Source organism: Neopsephotus bourkii, unplaced genomic scaffold (genome assembly GCF_033783945.1).
Source record: "Neopsephotus bourkii isolate Nb327-2 ecotype Australia unplaced genomic scaffold, CSIRO-AGI_Nbou_v1 NB_107, whole genome shotgun sequence".
Classification (NCBI taxonomy): domain Eukaryota; kingdom Metazoa; phylum Chordata; class Aves; order Psittaciformes; family Psittacidae; genus Neopsephotus; species Neopsephotus bourkii.
In genome coordinates this window covers 413,160-438,927 of record NW_026900624.1, presented here as the reverse complement: position 1 = coordinate 438,927, position 25,768 = coordinate 413,160, and the positions used below count along the sequence as shown (strand labels likewise).

Sequence of the window (25,768 nt, the reverse complement as noted above, 5' to 3'; positions counted from 1 at the left end):
CTGGTTGCAGTGCTCCTAGCAGCACCACTTGTGCAGAAGACTCACTGTACAGACTATGAAAGAATAGAAATGTATGTGGGTGTTTGTTCTCTTCATTTCAACGATATCCTAGAGGTGCAAAATAAGGACAGAGATTGCTGAAGAATGAGGCAGTCTTCTTCTGCAAGCTTGGGTGGTTATACCATAAATGACATGTATAATAGACATTGAACATACTTTAAAAAATGTTTGTGCACGGTTATTTCACTGCTTATGGAGGAAAGCAGATACCATGAAATGAAATAAAATCTGATTTTATTATTAAATGGGGGTGCTGGTCGATGAGAAAATGAACATGAGCCAGCAGTGTGCGCTTGCAGCCCAGAAAGCCAACCGTATCCTGGGCTGCATCAAAAGGAGCATGACCAGCAGGTCAAAGGAGGTGATCCTGCCCCTTTATTCTGCTCTCGTGAGACCTCACTTGGAGTGTTGTGTGCAGTTCTGGTGTCCTCAACATAAAAAGGACATGGATCTGTTGGAACAAGTCCAGAGGAGGGCCACGAGAATGATCAGGGGACTGGAGCACCTCCAATTTGAAGATTGGCTGAGAAAGTTGGGGCTGTTCAGCCTGGAGAAGAGAAGGCTGCGTGGAGACCTCATAGCAGCCTTCCAGTATCTGAAGAGGGCCTATAGGGATGCTGGGGAGGGACTCTTCATTAGCGACTGTAGTGATAGGACAAGGGGTAATGGGCTCAAACTTAAACAGGGGAAGTTTAGATTGGATATAAGGAGAAAATTCTTTCCTGTGAGGGTGGTGAGGCACTGGAATAGGTTGCCCAGGGAGGTTGTGAATGCTCCATCCCTGGCAGTGTTCAAGGCCAGGTTGGACGAGGCCGTGGGTGATATGGTTTAGGACAAGGTGTCCCTGCCCATGGCAGGGGGGTTGGAACTTGATGATCTTAAGGTCCTTTCCAACCCTAACTATTCTATGATTCTATTAATCCAACAGCTTCCTTTCAGTTTTTCCATGGGCTTTTTATCTTACTTGTTCAGCAGTTTTAGCTTGTTCCTTTGTTGTTTCACCCTGTCACCGCTGTAGCAGTCTTCTGGACAAGGTTGCAATATGGTTGCAAATGCAGATTAAATTAATGAGCTGAGTGGGGGGCAGTAAAGAAATGCAGGACACCTGGAGCAAAGCTACAATGGGGAAAGGAATTTGGGGTCTGTTGAACTGAGGATAAGTTGTTAGAGGAAGGGAGAAGGTTGACAAATGAGAGAGAAGGAAGTTGAGTTTGTAAAGAAGAAAATAGGAAAGTTATCCGAACAACCATAAGAGACGAATAACGTAATCTACTCTGGTTTACCACAAATGCCTTGTGGATGTCACCTACTAATATTTTTCGAATACTTATCTTTTAATTTTGTTGTAAAATGTAAATCCTTCCATTAGCTATTTGTCATTTTATTAGCTATTATTATTATTATTATGTCTTCTCATTTTACTATAATGACCCATTTTCTGATCTTCCTTGTTCTCATGTTCTTCTCTTGTCTTATTCATCCTTTTTAAATTTCTGGCACTCATTTTTCTCTCTCATGGGTTCCAAATTCCCATTTTACCTTGGTTTTCCAATGCGCGTTGGTTGTATCTGCAATTAAGAAGTCGATTAATAAAATTTAACATTTGCGTTTTAAGTTCTCAACAGATACAATTCCTTGTACAGTTAGGGCTTAATTGCATCTCGTGGTGCTTCTCACTGTCTTTTGATTGGTGATTTACACATAGTGTTTTGTCATTTATTTGCTTTCCCCCTTACTCCCTGACCACAGAGAAACCCCTGGCCTGTATGAGGTCTTAGTTTACATTGATCTGTAACACAAATGTAGATTGTAATAGTATATAGTTGGAGCTGTCTCTGAAGGTGTTTGTTGCTGCTTGTGTCCATCCTAGCAATGAAGCAGGACCCTGAGCAGCACTGGCTTGCAGCAGTTGGACTGCAGGATGGCTGCAAAGCAGCCCCAAGTGGGAAGGGCACACCCTGATGGTGGCAGGGAAATAAGTGTATTAAAGCATCCTTCTGTGCTTCAGACTCCTTTATCACATGGCCTCCCAGCAGGCCAGTTTTGAAGTGATGCTTCTGTGTCAATCCCCAGAGGGCTTTGCCAGCAGAGAGCTGTTTTCTGAGAACACATTTCATAATTCCAGCATGCTAGTGGGTGTACCATGCTCTGCTCCCTCTCTTTTCAGAACTGAAATACATAATCTTATCTCCTGGGCAGCTCTGAAGTGCCAGTATCTTCAGTGTTTTCTTTTAAAATGTTTTGTTAACTTTACGTATAATTCTAAATCTTCAAGAGTGAAGAATCTAGGTAATTTTCCCCAGCCCATCCGTGCTGCTCTTTGATGGGAAAATGGGGATGCACTGCTCTCATGCTAGTTCTGTCCTCTGGGCTCACTGCCAGGGAGGGCATTCAAGTCCCAGGGAGCTCAGTGGGAACATCGGTACTTAGTAAATTCCTTGTGATAGGTGTTAATTCAGAAAAGATCAGCTGTACCTATCTTGGACCAAATCAGGGTGAAACGCAGAATGATTTACAGAAGATTAAGTAATTGCCTGAAGCTGAGTAAGCCCATTGTATGTGATACAGAAACATAACATTTCAAAAGCATATTTTAACCTTTTCCATAAGTATTCTTCATTTCTACTACTAAAGTAACACAGTAATTTACTTTCAATTCTGTGCAGAAATTTTGTTTACTTATGCTGTTAAGTATCTCTGAGAAAGCTGTTTGATAAGAAACTATGAACACAAATCATGAAAAGAAAATGTTTTATGATTCAGAGGTTCATACTAGAGCAGAAACAAGTAAGCTTAAATGTCAGAGCTCTTAAAATGAGAAAAGCCTTACATTTTTCTTCATTCAGACCTGGATCACAAATACAGGAAGAGCTAAAAAACCCCACATGTACTTGAATAGTAGTTTCTGAAACTATACTTAGTTAACAGTGACCAAATTTAGGCTTACTTATTAATTTTAAAACCCAAAAACATTATTTAATTTGTTAGTACAGAAATACATTTTAAGTTATATGAAGATAACTCAAGTGGTTACATATGAGAACATAGCAAATATGTAATATGTTACATTATCATCTAATCATCCATAATAAGAGGGTTTTTTCCTCTTGCCATTCATGTAAATCTACTCTTCTGATTCATTATTAATCATAGTTCGTGTGGTTATTGGTTGTAAAGTGTTCATGACAAGATTTCTTATGTTACAGTGAGTTAATGTGATCTGTACTGCAGTGCGTGTTTGTGACAGGACAATGTAGAAACTTACTTGGCTTCACAATAATACTGCTGGCTATACATTATAGTATTATACTAATACTATGTATTAATAGGTATAGATATAAATATGCATGTAAAATAATCTCTTTCTGGTTTAACATTTGAAGCTCTAGTAAAATTAAAGATCTACAAACTCGTTGTCCAAAACAGATGTGGTTGTTCATGGCATTAGTTCTGATCTGAAGGGTGATTATTTAACTTCATAGTAACATTTGTAGAATAGGATTAAAGAGATTATGATCTTTGTAATGCATAAATGGGCAGTATCAGTTATATAAGATTTAATTGAAGAAAGTGAAAGATTTATTTTAGAAGTACAAATCACATGAGAGAATATAACAAGCTCTGACTATTCTACTGGACAGCAGTACTGGGGGAATAATCTGAGCAGAAGTAGTAGAGGTACTGGGTATTAGACTGAACATCAATCAACAGCATAGCACAAAAAAAGGGCAATGATATATGAATGTTGCGCATACTAACAAGAGGAGTGTTTATAAAAGCTTGTAGGTTTCTGTCCCAGGGAGTGGTTTCCTTTGAGTTTCAACTGGGATAATGGGTTTATATGTTGAATTCTTTATGATCAGGTAAAACAAATTTAAGAGTTATTCTTGGTAGAACAATTTTGCAAAATTGCGTGTATGTTAAGGTCAGTAACTTGCAAAAGAAAAGAGAACTGTTCTTTGGGTTTTTTTTTTTTGGGTTGTTTTTTTTTTTTAAGCAAAAGTTTTGCATGTTTATATTACTTTTTAGATTAGGAGAAGAGGAATTGTTTCTGCTCATGTAATATGTTAGAAGTAATGGGTAGTGTAACCAGCATGTTTCTTCTAGGGGGAACAAGACTGAGGGCAAATGTAAGTTTCTGCCAACATGTAAGTGGATGTTAGAAAGGAGATAATGGTGAATTATGTTCATAACTTCGTGAGGACAGAAATGCTAGAGAAGAGAAAATTCAGGTTGAATATTAAAAAAAAAAAATCATTTGATTAAAGATATTTGCTAAATAACAATATTTAAACTATAAAAGTCATGACTAGACATTGGGGAGATTCCTGAAACATTGAGTGGTTTGAGAATCATTATAGACAAGATTTGGGGCTCTGACTTCTTGCAATGTGGGGCTGCTACCCTGCAGTTACCTGCATTCGTGGCTCTGCTACGTCATCTTTGTGGCTAGCCCCCTCATGTAGCGCTCTGCAAAACAAGGACTGCTGGTGTTACTACTACTGATGGGAAAAATGGGAAATGAACTCCTTGGCACTGCCTTTCTTTCTTTCAGCTTTATTGCATGGGTTGGATGGGCCTAAGATAAAAAATACAAAAAGCAAAACCGGAGTGTGGAGATCAGGTTTATTCTCTTTTTGATACTCCCTTTAAAAAGAGCTTCCCTTTTTCAGGAACTTTTGATAAGGCTGAAGAAAAGGAAAGAAAGAGTAGGGGTGAAGAAAACACACTACACTACACTGTACAAAGAGCCCTGTGCAGCCCTTCTCACTGAGAAAATTCAAATAGAATTTATAGCAAGAAAGCCTTTCCCATGATAACCCATTCATTGGTGGGTTTTGCCAGAGTTCTTCATTAACAATGTATCTGCCCAAACCATGGAATTTAAAAAGATACACTCATCTATATGCTTTTTTATTTATAATGCAACTTCAGGGGCAACAAGTTTGAGATGACCAAAGCTTTGCTGTTTTTCACTGTTAACATGAAGTTCAGTTTGTCTTTTTTTCAGCTGTAGTACAAAATCAGCTGCCTGTTTGGAGAGCTCTTCAGTACAGCTTGCCCACTCGCTTTGTTCTAATTTGGTTATGTACAAAAATGTTTCTTCCTTAAGCCAGACTAATGTTGAATGTTTAATGAAGGAATCTGCATAAGAAGATGTGTATGATCTGAGCGGCCTTGCAGTTTCAATTTCTCTCAAATCATGCAGACAGCAATCTTTTACATTGAAATTTGTTGTGTTGCTCAGAGCCACAAGGGAAGAACCTACTTGAGCTATTGACAGACGAATATTTTTGCCACTTTATTTGTATCTTTTTGTAACCCCACTTTTTGATGGTGTTCCTTCCTGCTCTTACCTCAAGGCGTGAAAGAAAAAGATATTTTGAGAAATGCTTTTGCTGTCCCCTTGCTGCCCCTGGCAGAGTTAATCCAGCCATCCTGCTGTGCTTATAGAGCCTGTTCTCTCCCACCCACAGTGCTTCCTCCTCACAGATTAAGAGTCAAAGTACAGCATGATGCCGGCACTGCCTATGATGTATGATTCTGCTCTGCCATGGTCACCATTGCTTTTTTTTAAGGTAATAGCATTGCTACTGTTGTGATAGCATAAAGGGTATGAATGAAGCAAGGATGTAAGGAAGAACTAATAGGGTTTTTTAAGCCATACCGAGTAGCTGGAAAGTGGACAAGATTTGGGATTCAGAATCTGACAGACATCCTCACAGTCCGAACCAAATGTTGGTTAGACAAAATTGCCCTTAATTTATTTTAGTTGCGCTAATCAATAAGACTAGCTGAAAGAAACAGTAGATTATTATAGCTGCAGTTGAGATTAATTGGTATCTTTTACACACACGGTAGCTTCTTCCAGTTGTTGTTAAAGGGTGAGATTGATGATGGGGGAAGAGGGGCTAAAACCTGAGGAGAGGGACTGGTGGCATTTATTTCAAGCCGTGTTTTTTTTTCCAGAACCTGTAGTAATTGTTTTAATGAGTTTAATTGCGTAGTTGTTTCATGAGCAAAGATTGCAAGCCAGGATAGTATAAGACAACTGGGAAAATAAATCGATGGAGAAATTTTATTTGTCATTTTTATGCTAAGGTTGTATATCATGCCACGTGCTATACTGAGATTGTCAGTCATTCAAAGTTTATTCTTTTGTGGAGTGTCCTTGCTGAAAGAAAAGTAATGGAATTGGTCAGCTGGCTGTTGCTGCAGAGCAGGTAGAGTGGTAATTGAAGACCCTCTTTACATCACATGATATATGTAGGTGTTAATTCCCTGTAAGTAATGAAATTACAGTCTTGATAGAGGTGACATCCATGGACTGCATAACACATGGTACCCGGAATAGAGTCAACGGCACCTATACTAGCACATCACAAAATGTGTCTTACTTCATGCAGTGTGCCAAATGCTGTCAAAGAAAAAGGCATGGCTGAGGCTAAGTAGCCTCTCTGCAGTAGTGTCATGGTCTAGCCCCAGCTGGCAACTAAGTACCACACAGGTACTTGCTCACTCCCTCCGTTCCCTCCCCCAGTGGGATGGGGAGGAGAATTGGGAAAAGGTAAAACCCACGGGTTAAGATAAGAACATTTTCAGTAACTGAAATGAAGCAAAACGTAATAATAATAATAGAGAAAAGAGGGAGAGGAATAAAACCCAAGAAACACAAATGATGCACAAAACAGTGCTCACCCCTCACTGACTGGCCCAGCCTATCCTGAGGAGTGATCGGTGGCATCCAGCCAACATCTCGCTAGCTGATATACTGGACAGGATGTTCTATGGTATGGAATATACCTTTGGCTAGTTCGGGTCAGCTGTTGGCTATACTCCCTCCCAGCTTCTTTGGCAGCACCTCACTGACAGAGTATGAGAAACTGAAAAGTCCTTGACTTAGGGTAGTCTCAACTTAGCAACAACTAAAACATCCCTGTGCTGTCAACATTATTCTCAGACTAAAGCCAAAACACAGCACTGTACAAGCTACTAGAAGCTTGTAGAAGAAAATTACTAGAAGAAAATTAACTCTATCCCAACTGAAACCAGGACAAGTAGGGTGAATCCACACTGATTACTGGTAAGACAGAAACAGTTGTGAGAAGAAAAACCTCTTTCATTAAATGGCTACCCTGTCTCTGCCAGGTTTGCTCCAGTCCTTGGGGAGAAAATGGTAGACACCTGACAAACAAACTAGAAAACTAGTAACTGCTGAATACTAAAAACCATAGGCCCAAAGACCGTAGTTTCTCTTTAAATGTTGGTGTTCAGGTTCTTCACAGATTTTCTTATGCCCTCATCTTTTGGGCGTCCAGTGTAAAAGGAGCTGCAGTTTCACTGGTGGATGCATCTCCTGTTTGGTTTGCAGTGCTGTAAGCACAAGCAGCTGCTAAAAAGGAGATTTCCACCCCTTCCTCTTTCCCCCATGCTTTGCTGTACTTTCCTGACCATTTACTTATGCCAGTACTCGCTTTTCTGTGGTCAAGTAAGGAAGCAGATGAGGGCCTTCCTTACACAGGCCCTACAGGGAACTGCTCTCTCTCCTCCTCCCAGGTCTCTTTTTAAGGTGAATGGGATCCTTGGAGCAAGATCCCTGGGAGGTTGCTCTGCTGCAGCTGCTGCTGCCGTGCAGCCCAGCACCCATCCTGTTGGACTAAATCCTGGTGTTTTCTTCTGCAGATCTTCTTCTAAGGAAGCATTTCCATGCAGTTTTCACAAGACTTATGGGACAATTAACCTGTACTTTGTCAGTGAATTGGGATGGGTTCTCCTTAGATCATATTTCCTTAGATCATGCTATCAGTTTATATTAGTATAATATTTACATTGCCAGTGATAGCTTTTGTAGCAAAGGCTGCAAACACTTTTCACACTTTTATCTTTATGATACTTCTACAGTTCTTCCCTTAAAACAGAGGATAAATATTAACGCTAGCAGTAGTATAGTAATACATGATCAACTTTGTAACTCTGGAATGTTTAACACTGTAGGGGATAAGGGTATTTTGGATTGCTATATGTGGTGTCTTGTGCCAATCATTCCATAGCACAGCCTGAATGCAAGCCGTAGTTAGCTTCTGGGCATAGTATTGGCTTGAACTAGATATTCAAGTGTGGAGCCCATGCTTTCAATGTGAATGTTTTACAATACAGAAAAATAATTTTACTAAACTGAAAATACTTTAGTGCAATAAAAATAAGGTCTTTGTGCATACAGCTCGTAACTGGCAAATACACTAGTAAACTGAGTGTGTTCAGACTAACATCCCTTAATCACATTTGTTCTGATCCTTGGTCCAGGTTCCCCTGTCCCGTATTTGGCTTTTCTTTCTGTATTTTTTCTGCAGTCATTATGTATCTAAAACATGTTGACAATTTAAAAAAAAGCACATAGAAGGACCTTTTTCTAGTATTAGAAGGAGATATTTAATGCCTCCCTAGGTTTTTCATTATTTTTACTGCATTTTTTATCAGACTATATAATTACATGATATAGAAATAATTCCAAATCCTAATATATTAATATCTGTATAATTAACTGATCTTATTCTCATATGACAGAGCTTACCTTTTTATGACTGCATTGGTTATAACTGTGAGCTACATTAATCTGCATTTTTACTCCAAGCAATGAATGGCTGTTTGCTTCTTCTGATATGAAATCATTCACTATAGGATGGTATTAGAAGGCTTTAGGAAAAAAAAAAAAAGCAAAGCTATTTATTTAGTAGACAAATGGCCCACTCTTTAAAAGGCCTTGAATGTTGTTTATTTTTTCCCTTTTCCTTGGAATTAAATCCGTGATGAAATTTAATCAAGATCAGAAAAAGGATCAGTGTTAGAGCTGTTAAAATTTTCTATGGAGATTTGTATCTGCTATTGTTACACAAGCTGTACTTCACACTTGTATACAGATTAATGTGCTTTGCTGATAATTGTGTATTAAAACCAGATAAATAAATGATTAGCTCATTATGAAATGTTTTGTAGTACCAGAAACTTTAATTAAAATTCATCTGCTGTGTGTGTAATCCTGCAAAATGCTGTGGGATAACATATTGCCACTGCTATTGCTCTCTTATAGTGCTGTATGATTAACAGTGAAGACCTCACAAAGGTTGGCCAGGAATAATATTCCTGGTGTCTGTGACCACACATTTCCAAACCGGATCTGAACCAGTGACTAGATCTGTCATTAACTCAACACGCAGGTGGAAATGCTTGTCAACAGTGGAGGGAACAGTCTAAAAAGTCTGTCCACTAGGACTCAATTTGGAAATGTATTCCACCTTTCAAACTGCCCAATATTTTCTCCACTTGCTGCCTGTGAAAACAGAAGGAATGTTTTCGCTTTATGTACAGACCTGCTTAGGGCTTGCTATTTTTCACATAGGTAATGTTTTCAGCCTTGTCTCTCAGAATACATAAACATTATTGTAATAATCTTTGAGTTTGTATGTATAACAGACTTTTAGGATTTCTGATTTATGGGGTATTGAGCCTTGTGTAATAAAAATGCACATATGTAATATTTGTCATTACATCTGAGACTTGCTAAATCATTAAACTGTGATTTATTTTTTCAATTTATTTTTTTTAAGGCCATGGATTTAACTTCTTTTTTTCTTAAAAAATTGTTTTTAAATAGCAGTTCAGCACGTGGCCTGTGACACATCCTCAGAAGGTAATGTGGCCAGGTCTTATTTCATTGTGTTTTCCTGATTTTTCTTAATGAAAAATTAAATTAATATTTCTCCACTGAACTATTGAGGCTTATCAATTACAAGCACAAAGTTACCATTACATTTTTTTTCCTCTTTAGTGGAGCTAAAAGTACTAGCACCTGATATTTTCAGTCAGCCAATCCTTAAACTAATGAGAAATTGGAAAACAGTTTCTTTTTTGTTTTGGAAAACAAAACATGACAAAAAATAAGAACTTCTGTAAAAAAATAATAAATTCTAACCCACCTGAATCTGACCTGGGGTGGTAATGGCTGAACAGCATTGTAACACCACTGCTGTGACAGCATGTGATGTGCAGCAGTGCAGCTCAGAGTGTAGCAACCTGGGATTAAAAATTACTCCTACTTGGAGAATACTCTTGCCTTTGATGTCTTGGTACCATTAAACTGGAGATCTGGAACTAAATTATATATCTGGTGTGGGGGAACACACCAAACAAACATCAGTTCCTCATGATAATGTATAGAAATAGGGCTTATAGGCAGCCATCTGTCTTTGTGAAATGCTGTCATCAAGACAACAGACATCTCTTTCCAGTTGGGTAATTAATTCAGGGCAACAGTGGTGCATATTTCATATCATTATGATACAAAATTGTAAGTCTCTTGCAAGACCTTTTGTAGGCATAAGAAAGAATTGGTTCCACTGCAGTTGTGGAAACCAGGAAAGTCTTGCATCTAGCACAGTTGGAGCAAGTCTCTGAGGTCCTTTGGGGCCTCCCTGATTTCCTGTGCCTGTGCTTTGCTGCGAAGTCAGGGCTCTGTAGGAAAATCCCTGGCCTGATAAAAATGACAACGGTTTGTGATAATTTAGGGTTGGAAGGAATCAGTAGCTGCAGTCAGGATGAGAAAGAGCATAAAGCATCCGTATGTGAAAAATTCAACAGATGTTTAATATGGTTTGGAGTAGATTTGGCTGTGTCTGGTAAGCCACTGGGCATTTAATATCACAGCTGACTCAGGCATATTTATCTTTCAAAATATCCCAATTATTACAGTATGTAATCTTGGTCAGTATCTGGGGCATAGGGTGATTTTTTTGCCTTTTTTTGCTTGGTTGGGTTTTTTTTTATTTTAATTGTTAATCACTGACAGCAGTTCTATGGATAGGATTTGTAAACATTTTGAACAGTTGTCCATGCTGGGAATTTATGTAGCAAGCATATTTAATCCTTTTTCAAATTTTCAGTTACACCAACTCTGATGATCGGGTTGAGGTGCCACTGGTTGGTCTGGGCTCACTTCCTGTGTGTTCTGGGCAGTGCTGTGCTTTAGGATAAAGCCCTGTGGGGTGTCATTGAAGCAGCAAAGTAGGACTAATCAATGTATCCTTCACCCACAGTCCCAAATAGCCTGGAATTTATTCCTGTATGACCAGCAGTAAAATGGTTAATAAAATCAAATTTAGCTAGCATTTTGGGCTCTTTGCTTGCAGAAATATGAATATCACACCTTGTTGGCATGTATTTGCTATTTTTTCCTTCTTAAATTCTGAATTGTCTGGTGCTGCTACCAGAGAATCCCTAGTACTATTCTGATCACTCTCTAGTTTGTGGCTAGTTCCCAGTGTCTGATGGTTGCTACATGTTTATCCCAGACCATTTGCACTATTATGGTTCTCCTGTGCCCATACAGTTAACTTTTCAGGTTATCCCAAAATAAAGAGAATTTATAACTTGAATTTCAGTAATCTTTAGAATACTGATTTTAAAGGGGGGGAGTAGAAAAATTATAAAAATACAGTATTGGATCATATTGTTCAATCAGAAGAAAAGATTAGGCAGAAGAATGTTGCAGAAATAATGCTTAGTTTTAGATGGAATAACTTGTTAATTCCAGCATCTGCCCGTACACAGTCATCAGGGACTTATTGGACTACATGTGTTTGTTTTTTAAAACATCTGTCAACTAAGTCAGAAATCTAAATCCAAAGTGTAACATCGGTTGCATTTGTGGGTTCCTTACATTTCCTAGTGGAATTTCATTTTGTATGCTAATAATTGGAGAATATGGATGTAAAAATATTATTAGGCTTGTGAACATGTGTAATTTCTTTGGACAAATGACTTGCCCTATTCTCCTTTAATTGTATTACAGCACCAAATGTAAGCAAATATATGTGATGGAGGTATGCTACTGTTGGTGTGGAAAGTGGCATGTCATGTAAATGCCTTTTTTTTTTGTCCTGGTAACAGAATCACAGGTTGTGGAGGGCCTTAGGCTACACTGAATAGTTTCTTGACATGTTGTAGCTGATTCCTGCAGCACCACTGCAAAGCTCATTTCACTGTCATATATTGAGTATACACAACCCATTTGACAAAATACTTCACTACGAAGCATAAGTGCACTGTATTGGCTGCCACTATAGTTCAGTATTAACTGTGTTCACTGTTATCAGGTATGTAGAAAATATTCCTGGGGAAGTAACCTGTGGGCTAAAGAAGTGCAAGACTTCTAATAGTTACCTCATACACAGCATTATGATATTTGTAAGATACTGCTTTAGGCAACTTTACCATTGCACTCTGTTGACCTGTATTTGTGATATTTGACATTTTGCATAAATACTGTCAAGGGTAATCCATCACAGAACAAGGTTTCAGAGTTTCAGGGTGTTTCTTAAACTCTGATAACTAAAATATAGAAGTGTTTCAGAAAACAGTATTTTATATTTGTAAGTTGTGAAACAGGTTTTCTAAGTAAGAAAATTACCAGGGAGTGCATTTCCAGAAGAATACAGCAGTCCTCAGTTAACAAGAGTATGCGGTGCAGATGGGAATGGGCTACAGCTGACTTTTGGCTGAGGACCATATGTTTCCGTGGGTTGCATCTTTAAATCCCTATCGCTTCAGATTTGGGGTGACCACTATTTTAACAGAAAAACTAAATGTCGAATAAGCTTAGCAGTGCTTATGGTGTTTAAAGAACTGTATTGCTTTCAAACTGAGAACAGTTTTTGAAATAGAATAGCCATTTAGACCCATCTGCTGACCTTTAATGTGCGAAGTCCCTCAATACTTCTGTCCTTTTCTCTCCTGTTCAACAGCTCTGTTAAGTCAAAGAGAATTGCTTTGTGTGGTTTGATACAGCTAATAAGGCAGTCAGAGCACCAAGGAGCTCGAAACAACGTGAGAACTGTAGCTTGACTTAAAAATGTCTGGATAAATGTTCTTGATGATTGGGAAGGACTGAGAAATAAGCAAGTTTATTGAAATGCATTACCTGAGTTACGCTCAAAGCGGCTGCGGTTCATTCCTGTGTTTCATATAGTTAAATACAGAGACAAACTGTGCACCCTTCTGTTTAACATTCAATGTAAACTAAATACATAACTGTCTCCTGCATGCCTCTGGCATTTTTGCGTGTGCTGTGCTGTCTCAGCTTCACTTGTGCTTCTCCACATTTAGACTAATAAGGAAGCACACAGCAGGCTTGTGGGACTCTGCGGCTTGGATCTGCAACCCAGTAAGCTGCCTCTCCAAGGAAGGCCTCAATCTCTTTCATGTCATAGCCCATCACTTAATAGATGCAGGCAGACAAGATGTTCTTTATGTTCAACAATATCAGATAGTAAAGAAGCATCCAACAGAGAAAGTGTGGACCAATTCACATGCCTATGGATGGGCAGGAGTTCACCCACCATAATAATGACAGCATGTTGCTCCACTGTATCCTGAGATGGTGGATCTAAGAGATGTCGTAGAGGAGTTGTTGGGGTTTAGGTTCTGTTTGTTCTCATGAATGGTAGCTCTTAGTGGTACTGCTTAAACTGAAATAATTGTTCACTGAAAGAGCATTTTCAGGGTTTTTTGGAGAATATTATTTTTTCTAGGTTGAGTGAGAAATTCCTCTCTACTGAAGGGTGTTGACACATGGTGGTCCTAAATATAGTGGGAAGTACTGTCTTCTGAGTGGGAATTGGAGGCAGCTCTGGTGTATGAAACCATATGTACAGTCTGGAAGAGTTACATGAGGACACGACTCTGCAGAGCAGAGGTTTGCTTCTACAATTAGGGCATTGTAACCATGAAACAATAGGAATAAAATATGATTATTTTTGTTTTCCATTAATATTTGATTTTCCATCTTGCTGCTTCTGCTCTGTTTTCCTGAGAGCGGTTGTGGTTTTGTATGTGGCAGGGACACAGAGAGATACAAGTGAGGAGTGGTTGCAGTAAATTCAGTACACCTTTTCTTCAGTGTTCTTGGAGTCTGGACAAGCACAGTGTATTTGAATCTATCCACTGACAGTCACATTTGCGTGCAACAGAGATCTTTTTCACTGCATCTGATAAAAGTAATACACCTCCAGGATGAAGTTTGTACATCCTGTGTTTCTTATGCAAGGATGATTCTACATGATAATTTAAACTGTGTGTGTCATTCAGACATTACCTGTGAAAGGCATGGTGAATTGAATTAAGAGCGCTAACATTTATTCACTGTGAGTTTCCTTTTCTCCCTTCTTGCCTTCTCTAAGCATTTGCTGGCTGTTACTCACTCCCTTTCTCATCTATCCTGTGAATCCTCTTAATCCTCATCATTCGCTGTTTGCCTGCACCTCTGCATTTCCTTCTCCAGTCTCATTCTCCCTCTCCCTTGTTTTTGCTCCATCTCTGCTGCCTTCTCTTCCTGTTCCATTTTCCTTTCCTCTTTATTAATTTTTGATTTATTTTTTTTCCAGTTTTCCACATCTATACCTGCTTTGGTTTCTCCCTTCATTCTGCAGGGTTTTTCCTCTGATCTTGCCTCTCGTTTTCTCGGCTGACTGCCTTGCCCTGCTCTCTGTCTGCTTAGCCTGTGTAGTGGACTAACTTGTTAAAAGGGTTAAGAAGAAAATAGCTTCACTCTGAATAGGTCTTCATTTAATGATTGTAATGTGTTCTTTTTAACAAGGTATTTTTTGTTATTATTTCAGGTCTTAAAAATTAGCTTGATTGGCCACCGGAAGCGTGTTCTGGCATCTTTGGGAGACCGGCTTCACGAAGATCCTCCTCAGAAACCACCTCGGTCAATAACCCTCAGGGTGAGTCCCCTGGAAAATTTGTTTGCTTTTCTCAAAAAGTCAGCAAGCATTTCACAAGTCACATAAAAACAACAGCTGCTTTGAGTGCAGTTCAGCTTACTTCATCTCTGAAGCTTATGGTGTAGACATCGTAGGCTCACCTGCTCAGTCACAACATATAGCCAGTGGACATAAATTTTCATTTGTACAGTGTGATTCATCTGACCTGTTTCAGATGTCTACGTTAGGATGAAATAAGTAGTGTCTTAGACGTACCAACTTACCTTTTTTGCTTAAGAAACTAGCTCAGGACTAGGTGTGTGCAAGCTGCACATCTGCACTTGCCCCCAGGCATCCCAGCCCACCTGATCAATATTGCAGGAGGAGAGATACCATTTTCCTTTCACGTTTTCAAATGCTTACACTTAATTTTCAGATGTACAGTTTATGCTTTCTCTAAGCAGAGCTTCTTGAAGTTGCTGAGATGCAAATGGCATTAAGATGTTTCTATGTATCAAGTTTCACGTTGGTTTTAATTTTCATTTGTGTTCCCTCTTTTAGAAACATTGTTGCAATATCCCTGTGATTCTTCCACACTTGACCAGTTTTAATCTTCTCTTGTTACACCACATTCACTGGGTTTCTCCTGTCCAATGCCTTTGCCTCTTTACTGTCTGTTACCCTTACTGAGTTGTGTTCTGATGAACCTTTGTTCTCGCCAAGGGAGTTCATATCATCAGTTTTTATTTTGATAATTTAGGTCACACCTTTTGCATTTGATCGGATCTGATTATTTTCATGGGGCTGGCATTTCTGACTGGAATCTCATCTGGGACTAAATTTCAAAATGTCAGTGTGTCCGTGTGCCCAAGTAATATTTCCTGCTATAAAGAGAAATAGAGAAAGACAGAATGAGGGCTTATTTTTTACGTATACTTCTAATTTCTGAGACCAGATTGTTTTCACCCTGCATATTCTGAGATGTCACATAGAGATGTTTTAGATCCCCTGCCCCAGATTCAACCTATTCCTAATGCCGTTTTGAAAAAGGTCTTGCAAAACTGTAGCATTCTGCTCTCAGGCACTTTGCACAAATATGGATGTTTTTCTTGTATTTTATGTATTATGTGAATTATTCCTAATGCATGGCAGGTGTTAAAACACTCCCAGGAAAGAGGAATCATTTGGAAGTTGCATTTTTGCTCAGTACTGTAAGTGCTTTGGACTGGGGAATTAGTTCCTCTTCAGCAGGTGGGAAAGTTTCCACAGCTTATGCTATTATTGGTTGGCACTGTATATTATCAGTTAATAGTGAAAAGGAAACCGAATTTCCTCCATCTGTAGTCAAAAAGATAAAAAGTATTCTGCTGCTCCACTGCTAGAGCTACTGATGCGGGCAAGCGCTAAATGTCATTCATCACCTCATGGTGTTGGAGTCTTTACAGAGAATCCTAAAGAGGAGGACATGGGTTTGGATTAAGGTTTTCTTTCCCATCAACTGCTACTTTGCCATTTCACACAAAACAAAGCGATAGTATTTATCTGTAGTTTGCAATAATTTTTAGCTTGAAAATCGGTTTAAATAAACTGATCCTTCAAATAGAAGATTGATTTATAATAAATCGTAGAATGGTTCAAATTCAAAGGGATCTTAAAGATCATCTAGGTCCAATTCCCCTGCCATGGGCAGGGACCACTTTCACTAGAGCAGTTGCTCTAGATCAGTAGAAGAAGATCATTTGTTGTTTAAAATGTCTGCTTTTAGGGTCCCAAGATCAACCTAAGGCATTGGTGACACTTCATCTTTTTTGACTCTTTAAAATATTTTAGAGGACAAAATTATCAAATATTGAGGAAAAGCAACAAAGATCTTAAATATCCACAAAATATGTTATTCCCACAATAACTGTATACTAAAGAAAAGTTATTTTTATTTCAAAGTCATATACTCAGAGTTAGAAAATGCTGGGTCTTGGGTTACCTATACAATCTTGCAGCCTGGGGAAGGATTTCTTAAGCTCCTCTCCAGTTCTGACCTATGTAGTTCCAGCTTTACATGACTAGAAGGACTGAGAGGTGGAAATGAAGCAGGTTTTAATAGTTAAATATATGGTCAGGCATCCTGCAGAGCATGTGTCTGTGCATTTGCGACAGGGTGGAAACATGATATGACTATCTGGTGATTAACAGTAGGATGGTACTGAGGCCATGGTAGCACCTGCACAAGCATCCATTCCTGGTCTGCCCATTTGTTAAGGAGATGAAAAAGTGGGCATGGAGTGAGGAAGTGGAATGAGGGAAGAATGGGAGAGAGATTCATGATTAAAGGAATAGCTGTACCTGTGAAAATACAGATTTACACCTGCTTTTGCTACAAAGCCCCTGGATAACACTCAGTAAGTTATTTAGGTAATTGCCTTATAAACAGTCACTAATTGTACATTACCAACATTCTACATATTTGACTGGAGTCTAGAGTCTGATTTATACAAGTGCTGAGCACACAGTGCTGCAAATTAGGTCAATAGAAGCAGAGTTTTGAATACAAGCACTTGGAAAACCAAGCAATAGATATTGTAATCGGGCATCCAAAGTGGCTTATATTCTTTAACCTTTGTCTGTGTGTCTTGAGTCCCCCACACAAAAGTGATAATTAGAAATGCCAGAAGTCAGAGGATGTGGTGAAAATAAATTGATTGACATTTGTAAAGCAGTATGAATATCACGAAAATGACGATATTAGTCATCCTATCTTCAGAGCAGGGTTTGAATAGAGTTTAAGGAAGGGGCTTGGGGCCATGAAGCGAGGTGGGAATAAAATACTGACTACACAATAACTAATGATAACACAGTGCTGACTATATGACAACATGCTGCACAGTTGAGGATCCATCTGTGCTGTGAAGGACGACTATGAGAAAATAGCATAAAATCATAAAATTACATACTGTTCCATAATGCAGAGGCACTGTAATTCTTTTATTTCTTGACTTTGTAATTCTTGTCTGTATTGCCTTGCCAGCAATCTTCCAATATAGATCTCTGAGTGAATTTCCTCTTTATATGCAGTTTGATAAAATATGAAAAGCTCAATGAGAGCTGGAACCTGTATGTCCATTCATTGCACGGTCATTTGTAACTTTGATGCATTGGTGGCTCTGTCAGTCTACTCATAGAGGGTGAATCGTGATTCAGAGCAGAGAGAGGTTACCTACCTGGTTGGAGCAGTAGATAACAGTCATTATAAAAGATCTCATTTGGAGCCTCTGTACTCAGGTTATTTTCAGGGCAGAAGCATGTGCACCATCTAGTCAGGCCCGTGGAGGGCAGGTTTTAGACGTTGTGCCTCACCAAACCTGCTGAGCATGTGCGGATGACAGCTTTTCAGAAGCTTTTAACTGGGCCAAATGTAGGTGGATTTTTGTGAAGGAGGGAAAAAGACTATTCCTAAGAGGAAAACACTCCTTTTTTTGCCCTGGGAAATGTCAAGTGCTTGTCTCAGATTACACAAAAGCTAGAGAATTTAGAAATTAAAAAAAAAACCCAAAACAACAACAACAACAACAAAAAACCCCAAAACCCCAACACAACAAAAAACCACCCACAACAGTTAATTGAAAGTTGCTAAACTATATATCCCTGATTTTAGTTAACCAAATGATAAATTCAGATGCATTACTGTGATTGTAAGGAATAATGTCACATAGACTCCTACACTTCAAATATTAACATCAGATGTTACTATCACTTGAACACATGCAGTGAACTGCAACTTCCCTTTCCATTTGAAAGACATCACAACTCTCTGGTATCTTACACCAGATCTTGTTTCTTAGCAGCATGGAGTATAGTACCTTGATGCTTTTCACAATTAGGTTTGCTCCAAGGTAATAATGCATGAAATATCCACTTCAATTCTTTCTTTAAAGCAGGTCTTTATACCCTCCATGCACACTGGAGCAGGTCTTTTCGTACTCTAGTATCTTCAGGTACTTTCTTCTTGTTTGGTGTTGAAATACAGTATTACAGCAGCAGGTAATTTATACAAGTTCTGCACTTTGCAAACAGACTCCTGGGTGCATTCTGCCTCCAAAGAACTTACTATCAGAGAAATCTAGTGTCAGATAAATTGAGCCCAGTGGGATTGGAACTAGATGATCTTAAGGTCCTTTCCAACCTTAATCATTCAGTGACTGTGAGAGAAAACTGTTTCCCTGTGCAGTTGCAATGACAGTGTTTTACAGTCCGCACTGGGGTGGCATGCATGTAGACTGGCTGGCCAGTTCACCATAGCTCTGCTCCTGCTGATTGCAGTCTCCAAGACAGTGTTGAACAGTGGAGCCAGGCACCAATGTTTATAATTGCTGTTTGAACAAGTGATGTGATGTGCATGAAAATAGGTGTTGCCAAACATACATACCGTGGCTGGCTGTGAGCAGAGTGGTGGCAGAGCCTCATAAAAGGTATGATCAGGAGGACATGTTTAGCTTTTTATTAGGTAGAATTCATGTATCATTTCACTGCGGTATTTGCACACTGACTGATAGAAGGTCACAGTTCAGCACAGATTACAAGAAAAGCCTTGTAAAATATTTGTACTCTGCAGCTTTCATGCATTCTAGGAATCATTATTTAGCTTGTTTCTGATACCCAGTACTTCAAGTTAAATGAGTGTTCTGCAATACCTATAAAAATTGCAAAGTGTCTCTGTTTTGTAAACATTCATACATCGCTTTTTTTTCCAGCCAGAGATGTTGCTAGAGTTCAAATCACTTTCAAATCACTTTCACCGCTCAGAGTGGCTGCTCAAAAGTGGTGAGAATGTATTTCATCTTACAAATAGCTAGTGCTAAATCAAGGCTTTATTTGGGCCTTGACAAAAAAGTAACTCACTGTTTTATCTATCTAGCAGTCCTAGAAGGGAGAATGTATTACACAGAGAGGCTTTAGAGAGGAAATTTGCCACTAGTTGATGTAAATAGTGAATTATTTTTCCACATGGGCTCTGCACATTAGGTAGCAAAACTCAGAAGTCCATCCATAGTAACCTCTATTTCAGGAATTGTTCCTTAATTTTTTTTAGTAAGAATCAGTCAAATAAATACACTTTTAAATGTGTGGTTTGAAGTCACCAGTATGCTGTTACACTGCCTTTTTTTCCTCTCTGCCTAGGAACCCAGTGGTAACCACACTCCTCCTCAGTTGTCTCCATCACTTAGCCAAAGCACGTTCACTACTGGTGGCTCCCTGGACGTTCCCCACATTATCATGCAGGGTGATGCAAGGAGAAGAAGAAATGAAAACTATTTTGATGATATTCCCCGGTCAAAGCTGGAGAGGCAGATGGCACAGGTAGGATTAAAACGATGCCATTAAAAGGCTGTGCCTTGCTGCAATTGCTTACAACTAAACCTAACCCTAGCTGTGGGTCATATATGAAGGGTGAACTGTAAACTACAAAGATTAACAATTTTTCCAAGCTGTCTGTTTCAGTTCTCTATATTTCAAATAGTTTAAGTTGGTATGCAGTTTCTTCTGAGAGGTAGAGTTTTGGGTTTGTTTAGATGGAGGTTGAGATGAAGGTGCCTTCAGTGCACCAAAGCATGCAGACTCCCACCAGCACTGACTCTGCCTCTCGTTTCTGTAAGAAGGTTCAGATTCCTCAATTTCTGAGCAACCTAGATAAAAATAAGCTGACATCAGTTCACTGCCAGAAACTCAGAGGACTTGGAGGACAGTAATTGCTGCATTTATTAATGGAGAGGGTCAGCATTCTGCTAAACTTTGTGATCTGGGGATATATCTTGAGTGTTTAAAAAAAGATTTAACAATGCAACAATTTAGTTCGGCATCACAACAGCACTAGACTCAACTGGATGCTAAATCAAGCTGTTCACAAAAGAAAACCTCCATCTCTAATTTTTTTCACCCCAACAGAAAAAGAGTACTGTTAATTTCAAGTCAAGCATACATTGGCAAGCATGATGTCTTGAACAGTTCTAAATGGCAGTAAAGTTAAGCTTGGACAGCCTGTTGCTGAAAATGCTGAAGGATGAACTCAGCTGTTTTTTGGTGGTGCATATGATGAAAGACAGACAGGTCTTAAGCCAAGCTGTGCTTTGCAGTGCGTGTTGGAAATAAGGCTTTGATTTGCTGTCAGAAGCAGATGGGCAGCCAGTGCGGTTCCTGGAGCGACTCACTCCAGGAAGGAGCAGGTTGCTGCATGCTGCCCTGCGAGGCTTCCCAATGGTTCTCTGCCTGCCACAGCCCAAAAGAGAGCCTCAATATATCAATATCAAAAATTCAGCCTCAAAATGGAAAACACTATGCAAATAACTGTGTTATAATGAACAAAAGGCTTCAGTCTGTTAGCTAATTACATGAACAAGAAGAAGTAATTAGATAAACAAGCAAAACAAGGTGCTGCTGTTACCTGGGAACACAGAAACAAATTGAATTCCATTTGTACAGAGGATATTTCTGGGGAGGTGAAATTGCATTTGGTTGGGTGGGGTTATTTCCATGCCTTTCTTTAATCTCCTAATTTTCTGCTGAATGATCTTATTGTACAAAACTAAGGGGAAAGTTGCCTAGTGAATGATCTTGTTTTCAAAGTGAAGTCTGCTGGGCTTTTGTGGCAAGAACACACAAGTCCAGCAGGGAAAAGCCCAGTTCTTAGCATGAAAAGGTTTCTTTGAAGGTCATGAAATTTAGGTGTTTGAGCATGAAATGCACACTTCCTTATGGCTGAGTAGACTGCTTCATGTACTTATTTCATTTTATCACTTGGTTCACAAATCCCTATTCTCACTTCCTCTATTAGTCACTAACATTGAATTCTTCCTGTCTCCTTTTCACTCTTTTATTTTCATGTTGGAAGTCCTGATATTCCCAAGAGGTATGATACACTCTTATATATGGCACTTGGAGATTTTCTTTGGGCTTTTAAAAATTGCTTTTCTAGAAGGACTGTGATATGTTGCATACCTAAAGAGAAAACTGAGCAGTTAGTATTTGCATCACTCCAAACCACTTTAAAATCAATTAAGTGTTGGGATTTTTGTTTTTGTTGTTTGTTGGGTTTTTTTTTTTTTTTTGTGGGAGTGTGTACCCACTGAATGAATTACTTCAGTGCCTTCTCTCTAACTTTCACAGTGGAATATAGCAGTCATCCTTTGGGACTCCAAAGGGGAAAATTGATTCAGATGAAATCGAGAAAATGGTGGTTTGTGTTAGTCCCTGAACTCCAATCTGTTTGGAGTCTTTCTCAGCTCTGCCCCCAAATTCTACACTCCTGATGTATATAAAATTCCCTTTGACTTTAATGGGAAAGTCAATGACTCCCTCTGGTGATCATTCTCACTAAATTGGACTCACCCCATTAAGAGGCTAATCAGGGATTTATTCAACCATTCTAGGCCAAAAATAGAGTTTTAAATTTATTTTTTGCAATATGTGCTTTGGTAAAATGAACTATATTTCCTTCAATCTTTTCCCCCAAAGGCCCTTCGGAATTAAAGGTAAAAGAAAGGTTTCTGGAAAATAAAGGAGATCCAACTGATTGTTATCGTGAGCCTTCAGTTCCATGGGATTTTTATCTAGCAACTTCTTCCTTGCAGTTTGCAGGTTCCTTTGGCTTATGTCAGATCAACCGTAACTTCTGAGGAGATACTAGTCCTGCTTTCCAGTAGAATACTTCTCACAAACAGAATGATCTAAAGGGATTATTGGAATTGCTTTGAAATTATTCTTTGTCCTAACCATTTCTTTGCTAGGCTGTTTGCATGCCACTGTATGAATCTGCATGTCTACTGGATGCTATAGTAGAGAGACATGCATAAAGATACTTTTGATGCTGTGATTTTCTCAAAGGGTTTTAGGTGTGTTCCTGATGATGATATTACTGGGTATTGTTATGGCCTTGAAGAGAGAGGCAACACAGTATTGAGAGTTTATTCATGTTATTGCTTTCATGAACTTGATTTTATTTTAGAAATGTTAAGGTAGTACTATTTTAGCCTCAATTTAAAATCTAAAATCTGAAGATGTTTTGAGAAAATGGTGAGATCTGGTGTTTCTGTCTTTATTATGGCCTGTGTTTTCACTGAACTTTTTACGTGGAAGTCATCAAGCATGTTGATCTTTGTATCAGATACTAGCTAGTGTTTGTTACAACAATGAGCACATCAGTTTAAATCTGTTTTCATCTGATCTGCTAAATGGATTTAAACAGTTCTCTTAACCATAATAAAATCTGCTTGTAAGTAATACAACACTTGGTTTCCTGGAGGAAGCACTGATTTAAATTTACTTAATGTGGGTGGTTTTCTCTCAAGGCTAGCATGTACCTTCATTCAGTGGCAGACTGTTTGTGACCTAAGAGCGAAAAATCCTAATGTAAACAATGAGTGTCACCAGTTTAGATTCCCCACTGAAATAGGTTTGGTCATCCAATTCTCCAGTTGGTCATACAACTTTGAAAGTCTCTGACGTCTGGTTGGATAAATCAGAACTGCCAAAAAGGTAATAAAGAAGGCTGTGAAAGGGTTTGTTTTCCAAAAGAGAAAAAAGAAATCCAGAAAGGATTGAATAGTCTGAGTCATCTTTGACTGTAGATGTTCAATTCTGAACCTCTAAACCATAGAATAATATGATCAAATTAGTGTAGTTTAAAATAGCAGAGGTAACTCTTAAGATTACCTAAACCTTTTAAATAGAACTGAAATCATACAGGCAAAGACTGCGGACTTTGAAACCAAAATCAGTAGGAGGAGTCCCACTGCAGGTATTGGGTTCTTCATTTACCCCTGAAATCATGGAAGGTGGGGGAAACGTATTTGTGGGGAAGAGCTTTGGAGGTTAAAAGGAAGCATAGATAAGTTCATCAAAATACATTAATAAAAAAATAAAATGTCAGGTCTTTAGGATTTGTAATTCTCCAGCCAGTAGAGAAACTTTAGGTACTAGCAAGAAGCATATCCCAGACTGCCAGCCCTGAGGCTGTTGCTGTTTATTGTCCCAGCCAGTGACCTACGGTGCTTGTAGCCACTGTGGTCCATAAGGCCTATTGCTGTGGTGTTCAGAGCACTGCACCCTGACCAGGAGCAAGGGACAGAAGCATCCTCCCTGTGGCTGGTGGGCAGAGAGATGCAGGAAACACCTCTGCCCACACTGGTCAGTGCAGGAGCAGAGCTGGGTTAGGCATCACCCGGATGCTGACACATGCTCTCCCCATGCTCCTCTTTAGGGCTCGGGGGAAGGCTCCAGGCTGTGCCTGCCTGTGGGAGAAGACACTGGTAATGAGTCAGAGTAAGCTGTCTGGTAGGATAAACCTAGTCATGGCCCATATGGGTAGCACCCTAGTGGGCTGTGACGGAAGGAAGAGATCCTCTAAGATGTCAGAGAGCTGGAGAAGTTATTCACAAAGCCTGGCAAGAGGAGTTCTTTCCTGGAGATGCTGAACCCAGGCTTCATTTTGAAAGCCTTTCTGGGTTCTTTGGTCCCTTGGTCTGAGGGCTCTCACTGCTGGTTTTTCCTTTTTTTGGTTTGGTTTGGTTTGGTGTTTTTTTTCCTGCAACACAAGATAGCTTAAATGTAAGGTCATTTTAATGACTAGGTAGTAAGTTTGAAGTAAAGCTACCCTGATCGTTTGTATTCTGCCTTGTAACATTATTTCATGAGATAATTTTTCATGGCAGGATTAGGATTAGATATGCAGGAGACAGCCGTTTAAACTGAGTTAGTACTAGAGGATACAGATCTTTATCTACGATAGAGAAAAAGTATAATAAAAGCAAGAGACAGAACTAGCAAAGGCTGATTCATTAAAAAAAAAAAAATAATTTTGATGCTTTCTGAAGTAATACCTTCAACTCATTAATGTCTTCCAAATACTTCACGGACACTAATGCATTCATATTTCCAGTGCAGTGTGGGGCTATATGATTTAAAATCACGTTTTCCATTTTGCAGTGAAGAAAACTGAGGTACAGGGATGTTGCAGGCTGGCTGAAATGTCACTAAGTTTGATGTAGCCAAAACCAAAACTCCTGTCTCCTAGGACCCACCTTGAGTTCTTTTAAGTTTTAACCACAGTATGACATTTTTTTATTTGCTTGTTTCCTGTTCGGATATTTTTTTTCCTTTTTTTTGTCTCCTTCTCTGCTTTGGAAGGATTTAAAGATCACAGTGAATCAAGGAAAATATGACCCATGTAAAATGAGATTATCTAAGAAGCAATGAAGAATGGGTTTTATCAAGGGTTGAAATTACCGATGAAATAACAGAATCCTTTGCTAGTAGATTTAAGAAGCAGTAAATGCAAAAATACAGTTGTTTATTTTCTAAGGTTTCTTACTTCCATCTTTTATAAGCATAAAACAATATCTATTGTGAGGATGAATAGACAGCCCTTTTAAAGACAAGTTCGTAAAATCCAAACAAAATCCTCTAAGGTTCATATTTTTATGTGCATGGAAAGATGACTGAACTATGAGAACCTTTAATATAACATCAAAAGAAAAGTACATAACTCACTCTATTGCATAGTATAGATGTTACTGACAGTTGTCTTATTAATTCATATAGATATTAATGCCATAGAGGGCTGTATCTTGAACTGTAAATTTCAGCAAACTTTCGTCTGTAAACCCTTGGGTACTGTGTATTTAATGGACAAGTAAACGGATAAAGACACTATGAAAAATCTAAGTAATTTCTGCCTGAACAGAAAGATACTTTTTTTTTTTTTTTTTTTAGAATGTTATAGAAGCTAGCATTTAGAAATAAAGTTTTGTGATGTTAATCATACCTACATGCTGCTTCAGCATATGGAACTAAGGGAGCCGCTTCTATATTTGGTGTTAATGATCCAAACTGAAGCCATAAATACTACGCCAAGAAGAGAACAGATGTTCCTTCAAGATGGGGACAGATGTTCTTTATTAATTTAC

The 25,768-nt window shown here is 38.8% G+C and overlaps 1 protein-coding gene across 14 annotated transcripts in view; it reads left to right on the top strand.

Annotated features, from left to right (window-relative positions):
- The window catches only part of ANKS1B (ankyrin repeat and sterile alpha motif domain containing 1B), a 425,238-nt gene that overhangs the window by 358,927 nt on the left and 40,543 nt on the right, over positions 1–25,768 (top strand). For 13 of the 14 annotated variants that reach the window (XM_061357113.1, XM_061357101.1, XM_061357080.1 and 10 more), the window contains 2 exons: positions 14,730–14,837; positions 19,989–20,168. In XM_061357113.1, coding sequence (XP_061213097.1) covers positions 14,730–14,837; positions 19,989–20,168 — 288 coding nt within the window. Of the gene's footprint in view, positions 1–14,729; positions 14,838–19,988; positions 20,169–20,753; positions 21,877–25,768 lie in introns of those variants that run through there. The other variant, XM_061357118.1, reaches the window with a different exon arrangement.